This window comes from Citrus sinensis, chromosome 7 (genome assembly GCF_022201045.2).
Source record: "Citrus sinensis cultivar Valencia sweet orange chromosome 7, DVS_A1.0, whole genome shotgun sequence".
Taxonomy (NCBI): domain Eukaryota; kingdom Viridiplantae; phylum Streptophyta; class Magnoliopsida; order Sapindales; family Rutaceae; genus Citrus; species Citrus sinensis.
The window spans coordinates 1,910,736-1,936,070 of NC_068562.1; the positions used below are offsets into that span (position 1 = coordinate 1,910,736).

A 25,335-nucleotide genomic window follows, 5' to 3' on the forward strand; every position below is an offset into this window, starting at 1 on the left:
TCTTGCCTGAATGGATGGGAAAAAAGTTATATCTCAAAGTTTGGTTTATCGTCTAAGTGCTTGTTCTCAAGACTTGCCAGAATGTGTAAAGAATCTTGGACAATTTTTACTTTTAGGTACTACCCAATTGACCATAACGCCATGACACGTTTGAATCCATTGTTTTTCCTGTCATTATAGCTAGATCGGATGTTATTCAAATCTGATTTGGTGCAAGCCATATTTCAAAATATATATAACCACACGTAATAATGCTCAAGGGAGAGTGGAAGGCACGAGAATCTGATTGCTCAGGTGGGTGTTGAATTTTTTACAGTCTACTTTCATCAATCAAGCATCATCAGACCCGGGGCCCTAAAAATTGAAAGACACCCCTCTCGCTAAACGTTTCATTTGCTGTATGTACAATCGTGCCAATTTGAGTGGAATCGAATATCTATTTGTTCTAAGTAATCGATCTTGGATTCCTAATATGTTCAACTTGAAAATTTTGGGTTTTAAAAACAAAAAAAAAATGAAACTCACTCTAAAAAGTAAAACAATATTATCTAAATATCAAGAAAAAAAACTATGACTAATTTTGGATATGAAAAAGATAAGATAAAATATCCTGGTTAACCATATTTAATAATACCAGTAGCGAAAAATAGAAGAATGCCTCCAAGATATGTAATAAATTCGAATTTAAACATTGCCTTTGATTGAAGTTCAAATTTTAATTTGAGGATTATTTACTAATGAAAGATAAAATTTTTAAAATTTATTTATAAACTTGTGGATCATTAGGAATGCAATGATGTGATGGGAGTGTTTCTATGATTTGAAAACCTCTTATTTTGTTTAGAAAATAATTTTCCAACTAAACTTGACAACATTTGCGCTGAACTAAAAAAATTATTGTCAATTGAGTTTATTATCTCTCTCTCTCATTTATGTAATAATCTTACAACACATTACAGTACCATATCATTTTAAATATATTCTAAATAAAGTATGTGTAATATTGCTCCTTAATTTTTTTAAAAGTAATTTACATAAAAAAATTAACCTTTTTTACATAATAAGATAAAAAGGAAAAAATATGCAAGAATCTATGAGAGCAAACTAAGTTATTTATCACGTAGGCCAAATCATTAATTTTATTTAAAATGAAAATTATTAAAACGAAATAAAGTGACTGTCACAAATCAACATATAAATAACCCCGCAAATACAAAATCAATAGCTATCCGTCGGAAAAAATTAACCAAACTGGAAAAAGATTTCTAAAAAGTCATTTTAGCGCCAATTATTAGATTTAGCGACGAGATCTTCTTGTAAGTACTAACAACGACCTGAGTTGTCACAGACACAGACGAGACGACGCCGTTTTCTTTCAATTTATTTTCATATAGAAGTTAAAAAAAAAAAAAAAAAAGAGAGGAGAGAGAGAGAGAGAGGAAGGTCCAACTCCGACAGAATTTATTAAAAAGCCATAAAGAAAACAGTATAAAAGAGATATGGCTTTGGGGAACGCATGAGGCATTAGAGTGAAGGCGGATTGGGAGTTTTGTTTGTCGTTTTTTTCTCTTTCTTCTTCGTCAAACCCGAACCCGAACCCGAACCCGTTGATTTCAATTCAGCAAAACTACAAACTTGATCTACCATTCATCTCTGCTCGAATATCGATTTTCAATCTCGAGAAACAAGCATGTCTGGCTCGTCCACCACCACTCGCAAGGTTCTATTCTTTCTATGAGGATTCAATTCTCCTAATTCATGATTTGATGTCTTTTTCTTTTTAAATTTCAATTAATAAGATAATACATATAAAAATATATATATATTTGGGATGTGGTTGTTGTTGTTGATGATAGGCTCTGAGTAAGATTGCTTGCAATCGCCTTCAGAAAGAGCTTGCGGAGTGGCAGGTCAACCCACCTTCTGGTTTCAAACATAAGGCCACCGATAATCTCCAAAGGTAACTGTAACTGTTACTCCACTCCCCCCCCCCCCTTTTGTTTGGCTTCTACAGGTTACCTTCCCTTTGATTTAATTTGAATATAAAAAAAAGATTAAAAAGATTTAGGATCTTGCGCTTCATCTTCATAACGTTTTTGGCTCCTTTATTTTATTTCCTTTAATCTGTTTGCGTTGTTGGGTTTTAGTGTGGTGATCTCTCTTCTTTTTTTCATTTTTTAAAAAATTTTATTGGATTATTATTAATTGTAGTAGTAATAATATTAAGTTATTATTGAAAATGTAATTTGTAAAGGTGGGTTATTGAAGTAAATGGAGCTCCAGGGACCCTCTACGCTAATGAAACCTACCAACTTCAGGTTGAGTTTCCCGAACATTACCCCATGGAGGCCCCTCAGGTCAGCTGTCAGCCTCACCCAAAACTTCTCATTCATGTGATGCTCGGATTCTTTTGTTTTAATATCTTACTATCGGGTTTAACAGGTCATTTTTCTTCATCCCTCTCCTCTTCATCCTCACGTTTACAGCAATGGTCATATTTGCTTAGGTAAATTTTATGAATTCCATGCTTTCTATTTCTCTTTTAACTTCTATTATGAAAAAGTACCTACAGTAGCTGTATTTTCAATTCCTAGATTGAGATATCTCCGTGGCCCACTATTGCTTGGAGGTTTCTCTTTATCGTGTCTCATTCTTCCACTCTCTTGTCCACATCATACTTATTTGTTTCTCTATTTTTTGAATCAATTGGGTTCACTCATTTGCTGCAAAAGTTTTTGTTGTCAGCGCTGTTTACCCTTATCCGGAATATCTTGTTTTCATTTCTTTTAGAAGATTTTTCTTTTCACATATTATGTCAATGTTGTTATTACTTTATACCTAATGTGACAAGAAAATTTTCTTTTTGTGCCTAAATTCAGTGGGAATATGCATGGTTAAACCTCTCAGTCAACCAAACCAACACTACTCGTGCTAAGGTTTTGTTTGGTTATCCTCACATTTTGTGAACATCATGATTGTTAGCACTCTTACACGATAAATCCCCAGTGTGTCTTAGCATTAAGTAGGACGCGAATGGAGCCTTTTGTTGGTTTCTTGTCCATGCTAAATTATCTAGGGCTTTTGAACAATATCTCATTTTTACCATGCCTAAGTGTCTTAGTATAGGTGTACGTTCGATATTTTTGCATCAAACTGGCATTTAATATATGTATAAATGTTACTTCTATGGTGTAGATATCCTGTACGATTCATGGTCCCCAGCAATGACCGTTAGTTCCATTTGTATCAGTATTCTCTCCATGCTATCAAGCTCCACTGTAAAGGTTTGATTACATTTTCTTTTGAATTTCTTGGTCTATCCCTAATTCCTACCCTCAATTTATAAAGTTATTCTTGTTGGTGAATCATGCATGATTTTGACTAAATTTTTGGGCTCTACACAACATTTTGCTGAATTGTTTGAACTGAGAAAACACCAACTTGTTTCAGTAAATGATGGGCATGCCCTTATTGTGATTCTGTATCATATGATTCACTAGCAAATTTGAGGGGATGGGGAATTGGGCATTTTCATTATTTGTAGAATATCTTCTGCTGTGAAATTGATGCATATTGACCTGGCTTGCAGCAACGTCCTGAAGATAACGACCGCTATGTGAAGAACTGCAGAAATGGCCGATCTCCTAAGGAGACTAGGTGGTGGTTCCATGATGATAAAGTGTAATAAGCAAATTATCCTTTCTCATCAATCAGTTTAAATAATTAGTGTAGGTGGCTTCCTATTTTAAAGGAAATGAAAGCAGAAGAGTAAAAGACTAAAGAAGCATTCTGTAAATGTTTTTTGGGCTCTTTGCTTAAATAACTCCTGTAAATGGCAATGCCTGGTATCTGCAAAGAGTTACTTTTCTGTTTTTAGCGGTGTGGAAGGATCAAACTTCATCACGTCTTTGTGATTAAACCCACGGCGAGATGTACTTGGTACATTGTGAGATTGAAATTTGAAATCCTCCTGTAATTATTCTTATAAGTCTGTAAGTTGCTGCTCTGATGATTTCTCATGGAGTAGCATTTGCTCTAAGCAATCTAAAAAGTTACTTTTTTATTTTTATTTTTTCCTTTTCTCACAAGTCACAATGTTATAAAAATCTTTTGCTTGCTTTTACCGATTATTTTGCCCGATTAGTAGCGTCTTACCGCCATCTGTTGGGTTTGCAGACGAAATAGTTATCAAAGGAGGAGGAGCTGTTGTATTTATTCATTTTACCTTTCTTGCACGTGCTCGCTACAATCTACGTCTCGACTCTCGTGTTTGATCATTATCTTTGCTTTACTAAGTTGAATCTCTATAGTATCAGAGTTTAAAAGTAGAATATTATCAAATGGAACTGAACGTTGAGGACGAGAAAATTTATCCACAAGTCACACCTTGAAATCTAGCATGTTCGTATATTTTGAACTCTGATGATAACCCCCATCGATTGAAAATTTTGGAGCAAATAGTTGTCGAAAGTCCCTGGATGTGGACACTATGAATCTAAAATTTATTTATGAGTTGGTTGGGAAGAAGATAAGCATCAGCGAACTGGCCTTTGACTTCTGATTTCTAAAAGTATTTTGTTTTGGTTTGACTTTTGCACTCTCCAATTCCCCGTCAAGCAACTACAACACTGAAAAAATTTCAGTCGCCTTTCCTGGTGATCGGTAGCATACATATATTCGCAATTGTCTTCTGTGAGCAGAGATAGAAAAAGCTCAAGACCGTGCTGAATGATGTGAATTTCCAATGAATAAATGGCATATGGATGCACTTGTGTATTTCGAGGCTCTTGTGATCAACTCTCTGTTTCATCAGTAGCCATGTCAAGAAGAAAGACCAGAGAGCCTAAGGAGGAAAATGTTTCTCTTGGACCTGCCGTTAGAGATGGAGAGCATGTATTGGGCGTTGCCCACATTTTTGCATCTTTTAATGACACTTTCATTCACGTGACTGACTTGTCTGCTTGTCTGGAAGAGAAACACTTGAGCGCATTACTGGTGGTATGAAGGTCAAAGCTGACAGGGATGAATCCTCCCCTTATGCAGCTATGCTTGCAGCACAAGATGTTTCTCAGCGATGCAAGGAGCGTGGCATTACTGCTCTTCATATTAAGCTCCGGGCTACTGGGGGTAACAAAACTAAAACTCCCGGTCCAGGTGCTCAGTCAGCACTTAGAGCTCTTGCTCGTTCTGGAATGAAGATTGGCCGCATAGAGGATGTGACTCCAATTCCCACCGACAGTACCCGCAGAAAGGGTGGTAGAAGGGGTAGAAGGTTGTAATTCTTTTCCTCACGCCCATCCATAACGTTCAAGACGATGCCGTAGTTACAGAGAGTTTCACTCTCTTCTGTTCGATGCAAGACTTATATTCCAATTTTGTTGTTTGGAATGTCTGTAGTCTCGGATTCCTTTGTGTTAGCCTTTCCGATCAATTAAGTTTATACAGTGGCAAGACTAATCATTTCTCCAGGAGTTTCTGAATTTTATTGTTTATCTACAAGTATTGTGTTTTAAGTGGTAAAGTATGATGGTAGTGGTTATCATTAGATGTTGAAAAAAAAATGGCATATGGATGCACGTTGCAGAACAAGGGACAGGTCCTCTTGTTGTTCTACTTCATGGGTTCCCAGAATTATGGTATTCATGGCGCCACCAAATCACTTTCTTCGCCAATTAGTATTCTTACTCCAGGTCTATGCTGACAAGTATCAAGAATCTGGCTTCACTGGTGCTTTCAACTTCTACCGTGCTATGGACCTGTAAGCCAAATCTATTTAGCTAGATGTTTTCCTCCCAAGAATAACAGCATTAGCAGAGTGATTTATCATATATTTACGCAAATTGGAAGGATGGTAATCCTTTATTTTGTGACAGGAACTGGGAACTTCTTGCAGCACGGGAGGGAACAAAAGTTACCATTGCAATGAAATTTATAGTGGGTGACAAGGATATAGGTTTTGAATCCAATGGTACGAGAGAATATATAACAAGAGATGTTTTCAAGAGATACATTCCTAACCTTGAAGTTGTTATTCTAGACGGTCACCATTTCATCCAACAAGAAAGAGCTCAAGAGGTCTCCAACGAAACCCTTTCCTTTGCAAGTTTTCAGGACATCGAGTAGAATCATTTTTCTGAAGCTAATTGTTTCTCCCATGTGAACTGGTACGCGTTTCACTCACTTTTTAGATTTGATTACGACAATCGTGAAGTGAACAGCAATGTCAGCGCTTCACTTTCGACTTCACAATGATTATATCAAGGACACCTCTGCGGAAATGGGGTTTAATAATATCTTAGTGAGGTGCTTCTACCATCACTCACTTTCTATTTTCCCACTCGTAGTTCTCTTTTGAAAATGAATGTTTTATGTTTGTGTATTATTATTATTAACGAGAATTGAATAAATATTCCAGTGGTTTCAGTACATTTTTTGAATCTACAAAATAATAAAATCATTGTTGACGGTAGCTACAACGAAGAATATAAAGGAAGCACAGGAGAAAACACAAATAAGAGCCATAGATGGGAAGGTGAAAAATGGTGACGAAACAAAATGTCAGTTGGTCTTTCGGGCCTTCTTTAGAAAATTTAGGACATTCTCATACACGATAAACGTTATCGAAGAAGCAGGGACATTTTTCAAAAGGTTTGGTGTGATGCCCCTGTAAAAACCTCGAAGGCCTTCAAACCTGCAAGGGGAAAAACAAAGATAATAAAGTAAATAATCTCCCAAAAGAAAATGAAATAAAGTCTTGTAACCCATAAGAAAGGGTATCTGCTGTAGGGAAAAGTGAAAATAAAGAGGGGAAAAATAAACACAACTTAACTTTTGACCAAAACAAGTAAAACTCTCAAATTTTTTAATTTTCTTGCAAAGTCAATTATTTGTACGGTAAACAGTTGTGGTGGGTTAACACTCAGCACAGTCTCTTGACAATCAAATGGCCAAAATGGTAGAAGGAAAAATAATGTTAATCAACTTTCTTTAGAAGAATCCTGAAGTTCCTATACTGAAATTTAATCTCACCTTGCAGTTTCCCTGATAACATGCCAGCTATCCACATATCTCGGAATTCCATTGCCACTGGGTCTTTGCTGCATATGAAAATATATACTACCCCCGTTATGTCATAACTAAAAGAGAAGCAAATTAACAAGTTTATAAAGAAAATATGATATCTCCAGGGCAACTTTAATTATTTACTCATCCCCAAAAGAATAGGTGGGGACATCATAAACAGTAGCCGAAGGGAATACAGCAGTAGAATTAAAACAGCTTTCAGGTTTCAAATATAAAAATTCCAAAAATTTAACAAACCACAAATACACACACTCTGAACATGAACTGTACCTGCAATCGAGCACGAATAACCTGAAAAGACAAACCCACAAAACACACAAGTGATCAGCCAAGAGATTAAGAAAGAGGAGAAAATCTATTATCAAGGATGCAGTAAATTATAAGATTTGTCTACCTGAAATGGGTATGTCAGAAGCATTGCGGCAATTTTAGAAGAGCCCCCAAGTATAGCATAATCAGCTGAATTCTGTGCAAATTTGGTAGAGACTGTTAATAATTTCATAGCATCTTGGAAGGAAAGAGACAATAGAACTTCTGAGCAAGAAATCAGAGTTTACATCCTAGGATTATGACATAAAGATGTGAGTATGCATGAACACAATGAAACGGGGAAAAAGTAAACCAACTTTTCCAAAATTTCCCAAGTCATTGAATACCAAACAAAAACCTAGACTAGCTCATATGTGTGTCCTTTTAATACTCAGAATATGAACTCAAATGGGTACAAAACAAATGCCCAACGCTTATTACCCCTGATTTTTCAATACTTACCAATAAATTATTAGCCCTGTCAGGATTTTGTTTCCTTCGTTTAGACTTGAAGTCCACAATAACTTTACGAAGTTCCTCATAAACTGTAAATTGAATAGCCCCATGAGAAACCTGCTGAAGAAAAAGAAAAACCAGTATTCATCCTAGGTGAAACCATTCCTGCTTTAAACCATACTGACAATGTGCGACCAACTAATCAAACTACCACAAGTTTGTTTTCTCACACACATATGCAAACAATGCAGTTATGGTTTTTCAATTCCGATTGCAGGAAAAGGAAGAGGCAAGAAGCAAAAAGCTGAGTTAAAATTAGAAATAATTAGTGTACACTTGACAAAACATGACATTCTGTGATTAAATATTCACATCTTAAGACTTTCTCCTTAAATTGACACGCTCATCTGTCAATTAGCAATTATTCTTCCCCAAGATTGCATGGATGGAAACCAAATACCCTGCCCACCATGTAAGCTGGGTTCCAAAACCTCTGGTACACTCCAGGAGGTTTTACAACTGGAACCAACAAGCGCCCACTGACATTAGCAACTTTATATCTTCCTATAAAAGTAAATTTAGAAACACATAATCATGACTGAATTTCATGCACTGAAGTACATGAATTCAACAAGGGACAGCTACATCCTTGCCCTTAGTTTGCATTAGTTTCCCGTCACATAAGAAATGAATGTTTAAAAGGATTTGGACACATAAATGATTGACATATCTTTTGAGAAAGACAGAGACAGTATGATGAACTCGAATACAATGCTGCAATACAAGGAGATGAGGAATAATTTCCATGATTTGACCAAAAAATGATTACAACGGGAATGAAGAATGAGTATACATCTCATATCAATTATCATACACCAAAATTGTGATATGATTAACAGCAAATAACCACTTAAAAATACCTCGGAGAGGAAAGAATAAGATGTCCTTTATGCCTGCAACATGCATATCACTATTCACTAATAACTTGGGAAAGTAGAGACACCAGCAGCAAATTGCGAAATATGGTGAGACACAATATCTTGGCCGCTTATTTACAGGAAATTTTTCCAGATCCAACAGCAGATAAAAAATGGTTGTGAAATTAAAAAATAAAAAAACATAAAAAAATGACAGGAAAAAGAAGTGCAGAAACAGAAGCTGTGTGTATAGAATACGAAACATCATCTTTACTAAAGCAGAAGAGAAAGCATACAAATAACAAAATGACTGCAGAAGAAAATACAATAACTCACCAGAAAAAGACTCGGGACAATCCCTTTATAGAGGCCACTCCATCCTTCCTCTTTCATTATGGTGGTTAAGGCATCTGAAATTTGGTTACATATTAGAGAATATTGTAGTATCAGCAAGCAACTAAGAAGATGAAAAAACGATTATCAGCACATTGAAAAACTAGTCTGAGATGAAAGTGAGTTGTACTAGAAAGTTGGTCTTGTAAGTTCATAATTTAATAATTAAGGACTCCTTAACATGCTAAAGCTTACTTATGGAATGAATTATCAACCAATATTCTTAATAACCAACTAAGGTACTTAAGTTCTGAGTCTTCACACATGTTTGATATTCTTTAGGAGTTTTGGTCCAAGTAGCGAAGGACTTAATTTGGAAGATGTATAATCACTTGTTTCGATTACTAATATTTGGAGTTAAAGTGAAAATGACTCACTAGTAAAAAAGGTTATCCAGAGACCACATTATTAGCATATTAGTGAAAGAAGTGGAGCAGACCATAGAGCCCAGAATACAGTCGAGTTTGATGAAGAGGCGTCTGAAGCTGTAATCTTGTTTTTACAAGCCAAACAGGATTCGTGCACAAACAAACCTGACAATGCCACAAGGTTACACTTATCAATAGGATACAAGTTGTAACACCCCGCTATCACAAACGAAAAGGAGGTACAATTTATATGATGTAAAAGCAATATTCAAAACAAAGCAAACAAGCATCAAAACAAGAATACAACTGATGTGATACAAGAAATTTCTAGCTGGACCTGTGCTTCGAAAAATTCTACTTTTTGATGAATGGATTGGAAGAAAAATTCTTAAAGCATACCATTACATATGGTCTGCACTTTACACTACTGTTCATTCCACCTGGACTCAGCTAGGTATCTCTTCTTCTTTTCTCTAATTTCGCTTCACTTCTTTTATACACATCCTTCTGACTTTTTACATTATCAGTATTACCATCTATGCGTGGTGATATTGATTGAACCTCAGCCTTTCCAAGTGATAAAAAAGGAAGTAAAGCACTCACCAAAGCTCCAGCTTCAGCAGAAGAAGCTAGATGATGACCAGTGTTCAGCTTTTCCTTCCCATTTTTAGAATACCTTTGCTTGGCTCTGCCATAACTACAAATACCAAAAAAGAAAAAAAAATCAACCAAATGAATTGTAACATTATTGAAAGTTAAAGCAACTGACTGGAAAAAAAGGCCTTGGTAACACTCACAAGAAGAAATATAAACCCCAAGAAAGAGTTGAGCCAAGAACTGCAGGAGAAAAGCCAGCATAAAGCCCTCTCAGACCCTGAGGCAAAAAGTATTCTGGTGATTGACAACGTTTTATCGAGCAGTTAGAGCACTAGGATACATATCCAGTAAGAATATAATTAAGTAAGATTAATGACCAAGAAAAGAAGTCTTTGATTCAACTTGCATCCATCTAAATAAAACAAACATATTAATAAGAGCTTGAATATCAATTTGGGTGCCAACCAGAATATGAAAGACGGTGTTCATAGAGCCTTAAAATGGATAAACATCAACAACTTATACAATTTGGAGAATCGAGCTTGGCAGAAGTGAATCTACATAAACTAGATTTGATTATTGTACAGAAATTTTGTTTGGCAGTCTATCTCCAAAAATCTGTCTGCTTAATTATTATTATTGATTTTTTTATTCATGTTTTGTGTTCAGTAACATGAATTAAAACCTTGGAAGTGGAATCACATCACCTACAGAAGAAGTAGCAGAAGCGGAAAGAAGCAAACCTCCAAGCGAGAAATGGTTAAAATAGCATGAGCCGTGTTCTTGTAAGTTGGGAGATTCGATACTCGACCATCGTTAACTAGAATTAGTTCACCAACAATAGCAACAGCAACAAATCTAAGTCAATAAAACAGAAACGCTCTGCAATTTTTTCTTCTTTCCTTTTTTTTTTAAAATCTGAATTCAATCATTGAACAACAAATAAATGAAGAAACAAAAAATAAAAAAAAGGACCTTGGAACCTAGTACGGACGACGTCGAGAGGGTGCATAGCCGCGACGGTGGCGAAGCCTGCAATGGCGCCGGCAGTGGCATTTTCCCATTGCCATTGTCCTGACTTTAACTCTGACATGATTCATTTAAGAAGAGATTGAAGTGGAGTCCGGAAGAGCAGGATTCATTTCACCAACTTGCGCTGAGGCTGAGGCTGAGGGCAGGGATTGGTCCGTTGCTCCTTCCCCTCCGAGGGGTTCCTCACTTCCTTGTTTAAATTTGCCCAGTTATAGCCACCAAAACGCTGCCGTCTATTGGGAGAAATACCTTTCCTTTGGCCGAATTGTAGAGTCACTGTGGGCGACTGGGCGGCTTTTAAAACGTAACTGGGTAAAATGTCAAAAACTAAGAAATTTGCGAGTCTCAATCTCAATATTGAATTATTGAGCAGAATTATTTGCTATCTAATAAATGTTTTGAACACCTTTTTCTTTTTAAATACTTTTAAATACTTTATATATTAATAAAATTTATACTTTACAAGTAGAAGTATTCAAGGTATAGATGCTATGGTATGGGAGATAGAATGTAAAGAGGAATCGTGATGTGTGTTTGTAAATGTGAGAGCCGCACAAAGTGAAAAAAAAAACAAAAAAACAAAAAACAAATATTTTTTAAAACTTAATAAATAGGTGCTTTCAGGAATTAAGTGTTCACTCTTAGTTGCCGTGAGGTAATATTTTTATGTTTACACGAAAAAAAATCTATGCATTTAAAAAGAAAAAAAAAATAGTCAACGTTTCTTAAAGGCATACTATATTCCTTATGCTAGGGTATAATGGTGCTTTCCTATATTTGAAACGTCAGAATTTTTTTATCCCCCAGTCAATTACGCCATAAATTCGGATGCAAATTGATAAGATCCACATTGCAATTGCTTCTGCGCCAGTTACACGCTGTCCTCTATTAGCTTCTACTTACGTAAACAATCCCAGTATTCTTTTAAGATGTCGAAAAGGTGATAATTGAAGTACAAAATCAAACCATGCATAATGCACGTTTCGAAGCTTTCAATTCGCAAATGACTACTTCAGAGTATCCATGCCTTCCACTCAGGATCCACTCAGGATTCTCAAAGAAGTAAGACTCAAAACCGAAAAGCTGCAAAGGCTCCATCCGAAAGATTCTTTATAAACTGAAACCGTCATCAGAATTCAGTTCCACAGAAGTTGTATGAAATTTTAAGAATAAAAATTAAGGCAAAAAAAAAAGAGAAAAGTTTGCCTAAAATGATTCTATCTGGGAACATAACAAATTAGCTTTATCAATGAATGTTGTGTATTATGAAAGACATGCGTTTATCACCCTCACAGATAGTCGAAGAATGATATAGATCGGAATCGGATACTTTTGATATTAACCAGCCATAGCTCCAGAGTCTTGACTTCAAGATCTTCATCATTCACTCCTCTGATGAACTCAAGCTGAAGAAAAGACCAATTCTAATATGTAAATTAATTGCATAATTCTATTTCATATGTTTCACAGAACAATAAAACTACAGAGATATGAACAATTGCCTTCACATAATACATATTCAGTCACATTAACTCATACCATTTCACTAAAGTGAACATGGATCATTAGTACCGGTATGGTTATTATGTACAATACTTCCTGCTCACTGCATGTCTCTTAGGCAGAGATTGCCAACTTTATAACTACCGGCCAAAATATTCACTTCCTTCATCTACCATCAATATCATCCTCTTCTTAGTTTCCCCTAGTTTGCTCCAACTCTATTGTACAAGAAGAATAGAGCTGAGGAAGATAGCTGCCTTATCCCTCATGGCTTTTGTTTTATATTCTTCAACGTAAGCCAATTTTTTATTGGGGAAAAAACATAATATACAAAATTTAGATTCTGAAGAAAATAAAATAGGGATCATCTACCTTCCTGTGTTCCCTCTCATGACTGTAATCAATCACTAGTAATCGTCAGTAAAGGACACACTTATTCTTTTCCACACAAAATTAAAAAAAAAAAAAGGACACACGTATTAAATGTTATTAACAAAGATTTGCTTCTTTACCACCCATCATCGTAGAAAACCACCCAACTTGTGGCTAAACTGACAGCTACGACAGCCCTCACTGATTTTCTCTCCAGCATAATGCCATCCAAGGAATAGTACTTCCCTTAGTTTTAATTATTAGATTACAAGATTCAGTCACAGGCATAATAAAACTAAGTTGCAAGAGCAACTGATGTTATCTGACAAACTATTTTTTATTGTTATCTCCATTCTTTCTCCTAAACAACATTAATTTTTACCGTCAGCTATACATGTGATAATCTCCTGGCAAGACATAAAAACATTAACCCACAAAGATTATCCCCTTCCAGGTGCAACAAAGTCCCCTCCACTCTTTAATAACAGGTCTCCTCATGAAGTAATCAAACTAACTATCATCTTCCGACTTGATACACTATTGGAAACGCCTACAGCAGAATATATTTCAGATAAATAAGTTAGATCTCGTAGGTCACGGGTCAGAGAACACTTTTCATAGTAAATATCCAACAAGACAATCAAGATTCATCCTGTTCAGGGATATCACAAAGGAAACAGCAAAACATACATCAATTCAACAACCATCAAATCCTAGAAACAACCCAAGCATTCATAATCATAACAAACGAACCACCATAACACCTTTCCGCCGAATAAAAAGGAAGAAGAAAAAAGAAATGAACAAGCAGCCTCGAAAACATTATATCACGAATTAGTCATGTAAAAGTACCTCACTCCATGGAGACTTGAGCGCCAACTTCCTTCAGTTTAGCAACAATTTTGTCAGCCTCGTCTTTGGTAACGCCCCTTTTCAACAAAGTGGGAACTTTCTCTACCAACTCTTTAGACTCTTTCAGCCCCAAACCCGTAAACCCTCTAACTTCCTTAATCACCTTAAGCTTCGCCTCAGCACCATACCCTGCCAGCTTCAAATCGAACACCGTCTTCTCTACTTTCTCCTCTGCCTTTCCGGTCCCAGTTCCTCCTCTCGCGGTGGCGCCCTTCACGGAAAACCCCATTCCGGGCATCATTACGCACATGTTCGGCATTTCCTTAATTCCCAATTTGTTCCGCACGACATCGGCCAGGTCCATAACTTCGACCAGACTGAGGCATGATATTTCGTCGACGATTGAGGCAACCTTCTCCGACGGTTCTTGTGAAGGAGTGCAATAATCACGTGCCGAAATTCGATTAAGGAGATGACTGTTCGTGGCACTTCTAGGGTTTTGAAGGGAGGATTTGAAATTTCGGGACACGTGTAGGGTAATGAACCGTAAATGTCTCATTTTCTCGGGGAGTTAAAACGGAAAATGGAAATTGCTTTTTATGAGTTTATCAAATGAATGCATTCATCTGGATTCGAATTAGATGGTCATGGTGTGATCCTTTTTTTGGGTTTTTTTTTCAAGACTCAAGACTCTGCATAAACCCCATGAGGCTTCGAGCACGGCTGAGGAGAATTAGTTGGTATTTTACTTTTATGACCCTTTTTAAGTCTATGGATTTTATGGGCATGGGCCACCATTTGTTGGTCTATTTGCTTTTTGGCCCAGTATATTTCGGCTGCCAGAGCCGGCCCTTCCTTCGTAGCCGGCTGATTCGTGAACGTATTATGTAATTTACAGCGAAATTATGTTCTCATTTCACTTTCTTTTCTCATTAAGAAAGTACGTAGTAACATGAAGCTTCAATAAGCACAAAATTCCACAAATTTCCATTCTTACAAATCCAGATCACAAAGGCTAGCAACTACAACAAGATACACAAACGAAGATTTTCAATCGTAAGGGGATGAAAAGAACATGATACAGAAGCTGATAAACACAATAATAATTTACTCCTTTTGGCGGTTTAAGAGTTAATTAATCCTCCTGCAGTTTCTTCTGATTTCTCCCCTGTTACCAGTCAATGGAGAGATGTTACCCATCTTAACCATGGACTTGGCAAATTGCTGAAAGAAAAGGTCATTATTCTCGGCATATTTCTTCACAAGTTCCATTGATGCCTCGTTCTTTGTTGAGAGAACTTGGTCGGAGTTCAACAGGCCCTTTGAAGCTAATATATTCTTGAAGTAGCTGTTATCAAACTTCGTTGGACTGACAAAGTCCAAGAAAAATAAGTTCTGGTCACCACCGGATCTCGGGCACCCTATTCGCAATTGGGCAGCATATGATTGGTCAAGAGTGTTGTCCGGTTGACCGTTGCCGGATTGGTTGTATAGTCTCTGCCTGAAGCTAGTGCAACGAGCATTTCCGATTGTGTGGCTCCCTGTATGAAATAAATTGTAGAAGCTTTAACACACATGCCTAGTTTCTGAACAGTGATAACATATACAAATTAACTAGTCAAGTTTCAGTTATTAATACCAGATAGTGCTACAAGATCGACAATGTCAAGTCCTTGCAACTTGAACTTGGTTAGAATAGTTTGGAAAGTGTTGTTTGGAGCTGGAATGTCGTTGTTTGAGCCACTCAAGCTTGCACCTTTGGAGTCTCTTCTTCCCAATGGCACCTCCCAGCTTGGTCCACCAGTCTGCAGTTGCACAATTTGATTTGATTAGATGGGAAAGGCCATCTTGGTCTTGTGGCAAAGCACTAATTGTTACAGCACTACTTACCAAAACAGTGGAATCTCTAGCAGCCAGAGCCAAAATATCAGCACAGGAAACCGTCTGAGGGCACTCCTTCTCTAAAGCAGACTTGATCTCATCAATGACTTCAAATCCTCTTGCAGAGTTCCTATTGGGATTCGACCTCTTCTCACTGATTATACTGCCACTGTTGTCTAGTAATATTGATGCATCACAACCCTGCACATCCCAAAAAAAAAAAAAAAAGGAATGGGGTTTTACTTAAAAATTAAATGGAGTGTGATCGGAAGGAAGTTGTGTCAATTAGCTAACCTTGACAAAACAGTCATGGAAATGGAGTCTAAGCAATGAAGCAGCCATGCGGGTTTCTTTTGCAACAGCCTTGGCTACAATGCACTTCACTATCTCTTGAGCTTTTGGGCAGGAATGGTCATAAAACTGTGGGTAGAGGTAACCACTGGAGGACTTGCCACAGAAGCAAAGAGGGGCAAAGGCAAGGAGAGAAAAAGCAATGAGAAAGATCATAAGCTGAGCCATCGATGTTTCCTAGTATTTTGTTTTTCACTTTCAAAAGCAAGACTTGTATGGAAGAAGACTCGAAATATATATATATGAAAACTGAATAAAGGAAACTTCCTGCGATGAGATGAGAGTTAAAAGTGAGTTATGAGTATTTATAGAGGAGACTTAGTAGAATGTCTTGAGAAAGAGACAATTGAAGGGAACAAAATGTTGGAGTTGGTGACTAACAGCTTCGCATCAATTTCAAGAAGATACGAAACCATCGCTATTCGCTAGTTGGTAGCTTTCTATATCTGTTGGCTGACTAGTTCACCACCACATTACCGTACATGTCTTCTTAGCTGATAACAGCGAAGCAAAACTTTTGGAGTTCCATAATTTACAAGTACTTACATAAGGAAAAATACCTCATTTGATTTTGATCAGTCTATATAATATCAACTGCGTCTGATTTGAACATCTTAAGCTTCCTTGTGTCCTTTGCAAACTTCAAACCAAAGCTTAAATTTTGCCGTGTATTAATAAAAAAAAAAAAAATTGTCATGTTCAAAAAGTTCAACTGCGTAGACAAGCGTTTCATGTACAAGTATAATTAAATCCTTCTTTTCCTTTGTCAACTTGAGGTGCCAGTACAAGTTTCATATTGTACTACCAAGATAATTAAACGTGATACTTGGTAGAAGATTAAACCCTGAGTCAGGTCAACCTGGTACTATATGTTTTATCAGTTGAGTCTTCACCCAAAGACAAGCTTGAGAACAAAAGCAACAAAAGAGCTGGAGTAGACTCAACTGCTCTGTGGAAAAGCCAATCGTCTCGATCAATTATCACTTATTTAATTATTTTCTACCAAAAGTGGCGCTTGATAAAAAATTCTGAAAGTGAAAGGAAGCCTAATTGCCAACTAGCTAGAAGCAGTCATATGATTTCGTATATTCATGACCATTGTGACTTAGTTTTCTGAGTTTAATACTTTCATTCATCAAGTTACTTGGAAAAGACTCTACTCTGTCTCTTTCCTTTTCTTTTTTTTTCCCCCTGTGCTACACACAATTGGGCTCATATTAAACTCAACGCTTTTGTGAGTTTTTGACCTCATAACCTTTTGAAATTATTATTATTATTATTATTTTGTGTATTATCGGGTGTAGAGGGAATCTAATCTAAAGCATGATGTGAGAATATTAGGTTAATCAAATTAAACAGAGTAGCATCATGATAAAAAATTGAAGACATAGCTAGGGTTGGACAGCTACTCCTCAAAAAGCTTCAACAGTTTAATCCTTCGATCGCAAGCGACCTCTTCAATTAAAGTATATGTGCATGCGGAATGAGAGTTAAGAGACAAAGCCAATATTTAAGATCTCATTGTCTGATTCTTTAGATAAAAATCTGGGATTACCGTCCACGCGTCAACTCCATGAACTTGACGAAGACTTGGCATGTGATTTCTTATGTCAGGAGTCCGGACTCGGCGGGTCCATGCTTCATACGTGTGAACGAGCCACTACCCCCCCCCCCCCTCCATATCAATCATAATTAATCAATTAGTTAAAAAATATCATTGCTTTTGAAGCCAATAAATCTGCCTTCCTAGTTCCTACTATTCTTTTCTTTTTTTTTTCTTTTTCTTTTTTCCTGAAAGAGTCTTCCTAGAATCCTAGTTCCTACTAATTCAGAAGATAAAAGAGATCAGAGGTGGCATGCTTTATGAGTTTGAAAGATCATTCGAATTCCTACTTTACAACCGACAAAGAAAAGTTTGTATCCCACCAATAAGTTACTCACATGTAAATCTGCCTGAGTAAAGCTTGGTGAACACTAATTTCCCCCTCTTTGCACTGTAGCAATGTGCTAAAATTTTGAAAAGCGCGGATGTCAAATTGAACCATATTTTCTTTCACTTGTTGTCCGTGTTCCTTGAGCAGCAGCAGGGTGGTGCTCCCACGAGGCTTCATTCCTAAAGCCACCGTTCAGATCTTCTGCTCGCGAGTAGCTTTGTCCTGCTCCACTCACCTGTTATTACACCCCATAATTCAGCCCACTGTTAGAAGGAAAGCGAGTGAGATAGAAATTGGGAAGTCAGAATCAGCCTGCTGCAAAATGGACTGAACTGAAATGCCTTACTCGGCAAGATCCCATCACCATTTAGACGAACCTTGAGGAAAACATGAATTTGTTCATTCGAGAGAAAAGGAAATAGAAAGAATCTTCCATCTTATTGACTAGGGTATGAGTACAATATAATTCGAGGCATGTATGTTATACCAATATCATCATATATCACATATTTTGCCGGTAAAGGCTATGGCAGACCCTGCCTCATAGCTGCAATCAGACAAGCCTATACCGTTTAAACCTGATAATATCATCCTTAGGACAAATAGGCCATTCCAAAACAGTCCCATCAGTCTCGCATCTAAGCAACTTAACCAAGATTTGAACATTAAGTCCACAAACGCCAAAATTATAATTACTCACAGTTTCCAAACACGCTGAAAGAATTGTCATGCCTGGCAATGCATCAATCCCATGCTGTATTCAATAAAAAATTTAGTAGATACATAATTAAAAAAATATTGAAAAAAGAGGAAAAAAAAGAAGAAATAAGAAAGAATATCTGTATGACACACCACTTGTTCCACTCGTGTCTTGTAAATGAAACCTCCACAACAAAATAGTGTTGATGCGACAATGAATCTGCTTCATGGCAATTCATTCAATTAAAAACAACTAAACAAGCACTGTTTTTATTTTAACTCAAGGGAAAAGTGATTATTTATTTAATAAAAACACAGTAAAGGTATGGACTGGAATTTAGCTAGGTCGATGATTCAAATATTAACAATAAAAAAAAGGGATAGAAATTTATTTCCATGGGGGAAAGATATAGAATTCCACGATTACCTTGTTAAACCATTAACCGGGTGAAAGCCTATTCCATTAACTAGTTAAGATATGTTTGTCTTTACAACAAATAGTGGGAACAGCACAGAATTTTGAACCAGGAAAGGAAACTGGAACTTTTATTCATTAAGCCTTACACATCAAAATTCAAAAACATAAGAAAGTCAAATGATACAGGTTATTGTGACAAAAGAGTCAATGAGTCAAACTGAGTCACACTAACCATCTCCTACTATCACTCGACATGATTCTCTCTCTCCTTCTTCACTTTACGACTCTCTAAAAATTCTCCTTGTTTCTCTCTCTTACAGGACATATTGTTTGGTCATTTATTTATTTTATATCCGAGACAAATAAAAGATGATTTACTAGTTGGCAATCGTCTATGACATACAAGGTAGATCAAATCAATATCAAGCAGATGTTAGCATGACATGTAAATTTCTACAGTTTGCACAATCTAACAAATTCTCTTATTACTTCAATGACAGAAACTGAGTAGGAATTTCGTACATGCAAGATATCACTCCAAATGTTGCCCATCCTCTTGCAGAGTCTCCTCCCTGATCCTGTCTATATTCTGCAAATTTAAAATAAACAAGGAAGAGATCAGTACAACACAAAAATTGGACTGAAACATCAACCTGAAGTTATTAGCTCAAATTGAAGCAAGGCCAGCTTTTGTTGATGTTTTGCACTACAATCATTACCACCACTAGCCCAACAAATTTTCTGCCTCAGATCACCTTCTCTTATTGCCCTCTCATAGAAAAACGCATTTCTGACTAAATTCAGTGAACATATGGCATTGCAGGGGGACCCAGTCACATTCAATGTATTTTAAGGATATATTACAATTGGATATCCACAAACAAGTTCTATAGCAAAATTATAGTAGCAACATAGAGCAACAGACTCATCCAAATACAAAGGACACAGCTGTGGATAAAGACCATCACAGAATGAGATAGAGCAATTTAGCTAAATGAAAAGAAATGAACTTACCACACATCTTGGTAAGAAAAAACTGAACGGGCTCATAACCCTCTATTGGTATGGTGATATTAACTCCAAATGGCATACTATGGGCCTTCTCACCTGAAAAGGATAAAAATGAAAGTTCAGATTCAGAAGATAAAAAACAAAGAAATATCAATATCCCTGTAAGCAGTGAATCATACATCTCCAATCTACAATCAACACTGTGGGAGACAAAGTTGTAGGGGGGCTCCCAGTTGCCCCAGATCCCGATAACTTAACATTGAGGCCTTTTTCTGGAGAAACCTGGAAAGGAACACAAATAAGCAAAGATCAAGTATGAAGCAAAGTTTTTCATTACTAAAAAAAATTTCCATCTGCTGCACTAAAGAAATTTAGGCATACCTTGAAACTCGGTTTCCGCACCAAAGTGGAAACAGAAGCAATTGCAGATATATAAAGGGCCACGTTAATCTGTTCGGTCCTGAAGCTGCATGGTGAAACAACAACAGAAACAAATCTTTTTGATGAATCAAATTATAAATAACTACTAAAAACGAAAAAAGGTCAAATTCCAAACAAAATATATAATACTGATTGCATACCTAAATTCATGGTGAGACCTTTGAAAACCTATTTGAGTCATGCCATTGTAAACCTTCAAATTGACAAAAAAATCTTTTTATTAAACATTGTCCTATCTCTATACATATTAGCATATCTCATTTGATGAGGTTTTTAAAGTTTCTTACAATTTCTGATGATCGGGGATTAAAACCAACAGTAAAGCCCTCAAAAACCCGTGGACCTGGTTTCTCACATGGAATGGCAAGTTCGACAAAAGCTCTGCAAGAGAAGAAATAGCCTAGAATAAGAGAATTCACTACAATTGATTTTAACAGATTGTTTCCAAAAAAAAAAAAAAGGATAAATGGTCAGTTCTGGAAAGCAATTGTAACTCAGGTTTAGTATTTTTTATCCAATTTCTTTCCAAATCAGTGCATGTTCCATTTGCAATTAAAACCTAAGACTATGATTTGGGTTACTCTGCATTTCTAATATGCAAGTGTTCCCTTATCAAAGTAGAAGACCTTCCACCATGCAGTATTGTATGAGAGTTCTTTCCAGCAAGCTTTGGATTACCAATCATCAACATTGCTCAGTCTTATTGGAATCTCTTACAAAACTTTGTATTCCTATATTCATTAATCATAATCAATAGACATCAGAATTTTTTTTATATAGTTAACAATTTATCTTCTATTTAAAAAGATTTTTACAGGCCCTTTACATAACTATTCTACCAAAACATAATTAAGAAGTTGCAGATTTTCTGTTTATCGCTGTCAAAAATTTAAATGCTAACAGGCCTCCATTTTGTAAACTATGCATCTTCAGCACATTAAGTGCAAATTTCTAGTCTTGATATCACAGAAGTGACATACTTCAATTATATAATAAGTGAAGGAACTCGATATTACAGTAAATGAAAAAATTAATCCAAGATAAACTGGAACTCAATGTGCTACAAATAAGACCTGCAACTTGACTCATAAGTAACACGGCAAATGCATCCGAATCCACCTGAGATAAGACAAGAAAAGAGGAATTAGGTCTTAAAAGTTATTTTGAGTTACAAAGACACCTCAGACATGGACGGTTAATATTGAAATAGGCAGTGAAGGAAAAGAACATAGCATCCAAGATAATAACCAAACAATCGGCGGTGCCTGTCCCAACCAAAAGGCACACTCGCAATCTATCTGAAAAATGCATGGCATGCAAATGATTGAGAATGAGGAAATCAAAGAAACCCAGATTATAGTAGATTTTCATCTCCTAATCTCATACAATACGATTCCAATTAAACAGTCCTCTCTCTTCAAATAGCTGGCCTCCAATCAAGGAGGCAGGATGATTGCATCAAGTTAATAGTTTGTAGCGACAAAGACATGAAATTATCCTTATTGGTAAAATCTCATGTTGAAAACAAGAGGTCCGGGGTTTGAACCCCACTAACATGGGTGGGAAGATAATTGGGTTGACTGATAATAATAATAAGAAGAAGAAGAAGAAGAAGTAGACATGAAAACTACATTTCAAAAACATCAAAGCTAGCATTTCCTTAAAATGAAGCATTGCATTAGAGCATAATCATAAAGGGAAAAGCATAAAGGTTAGGATACACTGGATAATGCTTCTATGAACTTCTCATTAAATCAAATTATTTATTTAGTAATTACTGTTTTTACCAAGACACTGTCTTCTCCGGTTAAGCATTTACAAACCTCCATAGAACTTCCTTGATTCATAAATTACTTAAATGAATCTCCTAATTCTGCTTATTAATTATTCTTCCAAATCTCAAAATAGAGGTCTCCCTGACATTGGAGATATTCGCAAATTCCACAATTTCAATGAGGGTAAATATCAATTCCAGAGCATGAAGGGACAAGATGTCGGAAGTCAAACATGAAAAGCTTACAAACCTTTGCATTGTCCATTTGAACAATTCCCGCAAATAATATTTACCTGAGATGTTGCCAGCAAAAAAATAATAATAATAAAATCATTAATTGCACATATGAGTACATGCGGGATGATGATACATGGACAAAGGAAGTTGAGTCTATGAATTGTAAGATCAACTCACTAAAACTTGAAATTTTAAAAACAACAGTAATGTCAACCAATTCCCACATTTTGATATAACAAACCTGTGCTGTACGTCCCCTTTTATCATAACTGTCTTCACACTTCAGAAGGTCACCATTGTAAAACCCCTGGAAATACAAAAGAAACTTCAATACATCAGGCCCTACCAAATCTGACACTATGGATCATGTAGAAACTTCCACATTGTAGTCTACAATGTGGCATCAATTTAAAATTTTCTGATAAAAAAAATAAAAAATAAAAATTTTGAACTCTTGGACTGAGAGAGTTAGTCCTCTTATTGTAGAGAAAGAAAAATAAAGGGAGAGGGGGTGGTATGATATGTATGACATAAGAAGAAAATTCCATTTCCATTTCCATTCCAAGATTGATGTTCATCCTTTAGCAATGATTTCTATTTCTTCATACTCTTCTAAACAGATCTAACATAAGTCAACTGACAGATTTGCAACATTTTTTCCTGAAAATAAAAGAAGGCAATTGTTTTTCAAAGAGGAGCGCAAAACAAGGACATCCCAAGAGGTCACTGATCTTAGTACTGCTCTCACGCAAGCATGCTTAACTACAAAGTTACTGTTCTTTTAGTCTCTCTTCTCTGCATATAATTTCTGTCTTTGACTATTTCAGCTACAATGGCTTCACTCATTCTCATTATTATTTTGCTTCTCATCATGATGTTACTTACCCAGAGACAGCAAGTGAGACAGACAGAGATAAAGAGAAGGAGAGACACTACTCTGGCAGTCTACAACATCGCACTGCAATGAAAGTGCCCCTGCTTGACTTATGAGTACTAAGTTCAAAGGCAGTAATTAACAGAGCTTACTTGAACAAAGTCAACATGGCCTGAACCAGCCACAAAGCCGTTGAATCCATCAAATCGACCAAAATCTACATATCCCTGCATAAGTGTGAGCTTCTCAGCAGTGTATAAATTACATTTAAATCACCTGAGAGAACATGCATAATGTACACACAGAAACAAATTATTTTAGACCCCAAACGCAAACTTAGAAGTATCGTTCATTTGCTAACAGCAGGATCAAATAACACATTTTTCTTTCCTTTTTTTTTTTTTAACTAATGAAAATCGAAGTATTTGCAGCAATGTTTGAGAATTTTTACTTTTTTAGGTATAGTAATGAAATTATTAGTCTAGCTGAGCATGTTCAATTAATAACAAGGAAAAAAAACCATAATGATTTAGTACTTCAGTACATGGTGTTAGGGACTACCATTTGAGATCTACGCTCCACATCTTTGCAAAATCGAACCACCAAATCCGAGTCCTGTATGATGACAAGCATAAGATGAAATCCATGGACACTAAAATCTATTACTATGGAAATTACAGCCGCACAAGGACGTTACCTTATCTTCATACTCAAAAGGCAACCCAATCCAGCTACTCTGATTAGCAACTTAAGGGAAAACAACCTCATTGCACAGTAGAGCCAAAATTTAAATGAAGCGTGTATAGGGACAGAAAAGAAAGTCACTGAGGTGCATCTTGGAGTCCATTCGGCATGTTTAAATCCGATTTTATGTCTACCGAATAGTGGTTAGTTGAAATACAGAAATAGATGAAAGCGTTTTATATATATTTATTTTCTAATGCGCTTGTCAGCTAACAAAAGTACTTCTTCAAGAAGCACTAGAAAAGCACTTTCCCCGAAGTGCTTTCAAAGAAGTCATCTTTGTGAAAAATGTGGAAATAATGGTGCGTTTGAGAGTGTTTTTTATAGAAATTTTTCTGTAAAAAACACTCTCAAATGCACCATTATAACCTCGTCTTGCACAAAGATCGTAAATCATTGAAACATTGTTTAGAATATAAGTAGCCTATTATTCTTTTATTTAAACATGAAATTGATTTCATGCAGAGTAATGCTGGATACGAAATCAACAATGCGACTGGAATTATCGAGAGCGTAGCACTTGGATCTCGGAACTGCAACTGCGACAGTTCCAAGTCCCTGTAAAACAACAGCTGGAATGGAAAAAAGAAAATAAAATAAAATAGATTATATCGAGACTCAAAATCTACGCAATCTCAGCATAATCAAATGGCAACATTACCGGTGACTAATATCAATAAGTAATCCAATAAGCTCGCCTTCAAATGGCATCCTTCACTTCTCATCGCTTCAATGATCAACACAGAAGATGCAAAAACAGATACAGAATCTAGCTCCTCGAAAATGACGCTACCTAATTGAGATTGCACGTAGAGCTGTAATACGCAGCAAAATTGCGCGCAAAATTGTTTTTAAAAAAAAAAATGAGCTAGCAGCGGAGAAAGAGATTTCTTAGGAAAAGAAATGCCTCGACTGTCGTAGCTGAAAAATTTTTTTATGAGGTTTTTTTTTTGTTTTCCAAAGAGTTTTAAATGACACAACTAGCCTTGTGCGAAAGTGGAAGACACGTCCACTCGATTTTCAGTGTGTTGGCTACGTCGTCCCGCCTGTGAAACCGGCAATCGACACGCGAGTCGCTATCAAAGTTCT

The 25,335-nt window shown here is 36.3% G+C and overlaps 6 protein-coding genes and 1 pseudogene across 10 annotated transcripts; 3 read left to right on the forward strand and 4 right to left on the reverse strand.

Moving 5' to 3' along the window:
- The first annotated feature begins 1,418 nt into the window (after positions 1 to 1,418).
- On the forward strand, positions 1,419 to 4,069 carry LOC102622195 (probable ubiquitin-conjugating enzyme E2 16). 2 transcript variants are annotated; one of them, XM_025093196.2, is made up of 6 exons: positions 1,419 to 1,720; positions 1,890 to 1,960; positions 2,255 to 2,357; positions 2,443 to 2,506; positions 3,196 to 3,284; positions 3,590 to 4,069. In XM_025093196.2, exons 1-6 carry the CDS (start codon positions 1,691 to 1,693, stop codon positions 3,683 to 3,685), a joined length of 453 nt encoding a protein of 150 aa, XP_024948964.1. In that variant the 5' UTR covers positions 1,419 to 1,690; the 3' UTR covers positions 3,686 to 4,069. The 2 variants fall into 2 exon arrangements, with proteins under 2 accessions (XP_024948964.1, XP_006466868.1); XM_006466805.4 differs by having other exon boundaries at positions 1,424 to 1,720; positions 1,857 to 1,960.
- A 630-nt stretch (positions 4,070 to 4,699) lies between these two features.
- Positions 4,700 to 5,471, forward strand: LOC102621905 (40S ribosomal protein S14-like; annotated as a pseudogene).
- Positions 5,472 to 5,546: 75 nt separating this feature from the next.
- Positions 5,547 to 6,217, forward strand: LOC102621604 (uncharacterized). Its single transcript, XM_006466804.4, has 2 exons — positions 5,547 to 5,758; positions 5,874 to 6,217. Exons 1-2 carry the CDS (start codon positions 5,547 to 5,549, stop codon positions 6,121 to 6,123), a joined length of 462 nt encoding a protein of 153 aa, XP_006466867.1. The 3' UTR covers positions 6,124 to 6,217.
- Positions 6,218 to 6,349: 132 nt separating this feature from the next.
- On the reverse strand, positions 6,350 to 11,515 carry LOC102621147 (folate transporter 1, chloroplastic). Of its 2 annotated transcripts, none has more exons than XM_006466802.4 (11): positions 11,099 to 11,515; positions 10,867 to 10,943; positions 10,324 to 10,400; positions 10,130 to 10,223; positions 9,598 to 9,691; positions 9,102 to 9,175; positions 7,855 to 7,968; positions 7,478 to 7,549; positions 7,354 to 7,374; positions 7,030 to 7,097; positions 6,350 to 6,691 (listed from the first exon to the last, which is right to left on the reverse strand). In XM_006466802.4, exons 1-11 carry the CDS (start codon positions 11,214 to 11,216, stop codon positions 6,559 to 6,561), a joined length of 942 nt encoding a protein of 313 aa, XP_006466865.1. In that variant the 5' UTR covers positions 11,217 to 11,515; the 3' UTR covers positions 6,350 to 6,558. The 2 variants fall into 2 exon arrangements, with proteins under 2 accessions (XP_006466865.1, XP_006466866.1); XM_006466803.4 differs by having other exon boundaries at positions 7,855 to 7,965; positions 11,099 to 11,513.
- A 720-nt stretch (positions 11,516 to 12,235) lies between these two features.
- Positions 12,236 to 14,619, reverse strand: LOC102620497 (uncharacterized). Of its 2 annotated transcripts, none has more exons than XM_006466799.4 (2): positions 13,883 to 14,618; positions 12,236 to 12,561 (listed from the first exon to the last, which is right to left on the reverse strand). In XM_006466799.4, exon 1 carries the CDS (start codon positions 14,439 to 14,441, stop codon positions 13,884 to 13,886), a length of 558 nt encoding a protein of 185 aa, XP_006466862.1. In that variant the 5' UTR covers positions 14,442 to 14,618; the 3' UTR covers positions 12,236 to 12,561; position 13,883. The 2 variants fall into 2 exon arrangements, with proteins under 2 accessions (XP_006466862.1, XP_006466863.1); XM_006466800.4 differs by lacking the exon at positions 12,236 to 12,561 and adding an exon at positions 12,563 to 13,580 and having other exon boundaries at positions 13,883 to 14,619.
- A 166-nt stretch (positions 14,620 to 14,785) lies between these two features.
- Positions 14,786 to 16,731, reverse strand: LOC102620208 (peroxidase 72). Its single transcript, XM_006466798.4, has 4 exons — positions 16,058 to 16,731; positions 15,773 to 15,964; positions 15,522 to 15,687; positions 14,786 to 15,423 (listed from the first exon to the last, which is right to left on the reverse strand). Exons 1-4 carry the CDS (start codon positions 16,280 to 16,282, stop codon positions 15,014 to 15,016), a joined length of 993 nt encoding a protein of 330 aa, XP_006466861.1. The 5' UTR covers positions 16,283 to 16,731; the 3' UTR covers positions 14,786 to 15,013.
- A 1,075-nt stretch (positions 16,732 to 17,806) lies between these two features.
- Positions 17,807 to 25,230, reverse strand: LOC102619749 (uncharacterized). Of its 2 annotated transcripts, none has more exons than XM_006466797.4 (17): positions 24,908 to 25,219; positions 24,727 to 24,818; positions 24,200 to 24,238; positions 24,064 to 24,117; positions 23,655 to 23,729; positions 22,870 to 22,935; positions 22,642 to 22,684; positions 21,691 to 21,736; positions 20,905 to 20,998; positions 20,758 to 20,810; positions 20,558 to 20,642; positions 20,356 to 20,458; positions 20,180 to 20,272; positions 19,688 to 19,754; positions 18,901 to 18,967; positions 18,749 to 18,802; positions 17,807 to 18,283 (listed from the first exon to the last, which is right to left on the reverse strand). In XM_006466797.4, the coding sequence occupies exons 1-17, from the start codon at positions 24,969 to 24,971 to the stop codon at positions 18,146 to 18,148; spliced, it is 1,233 nt and encodes a 410-aa protein (XP_006466860.1). In that variant the 5' UTR covers positions 24,972 to 25,219; the 3' UTR covers positions 17,807 to 18,145. The 2 variants fall into 2 exon arrangements, with proteins under 2 accessions (XP_006466860.1, XP_024949118.1); XM_025093350.2 differs by lacking the exon at positions 17,807 to 18,283 and adding an exon at positions 18,470 to 18,640 and having other exon boundaries at positions 24,908 to 25,230.
- Positions 25,231 to 25,335: the final 105 nt, after the last annotated feature.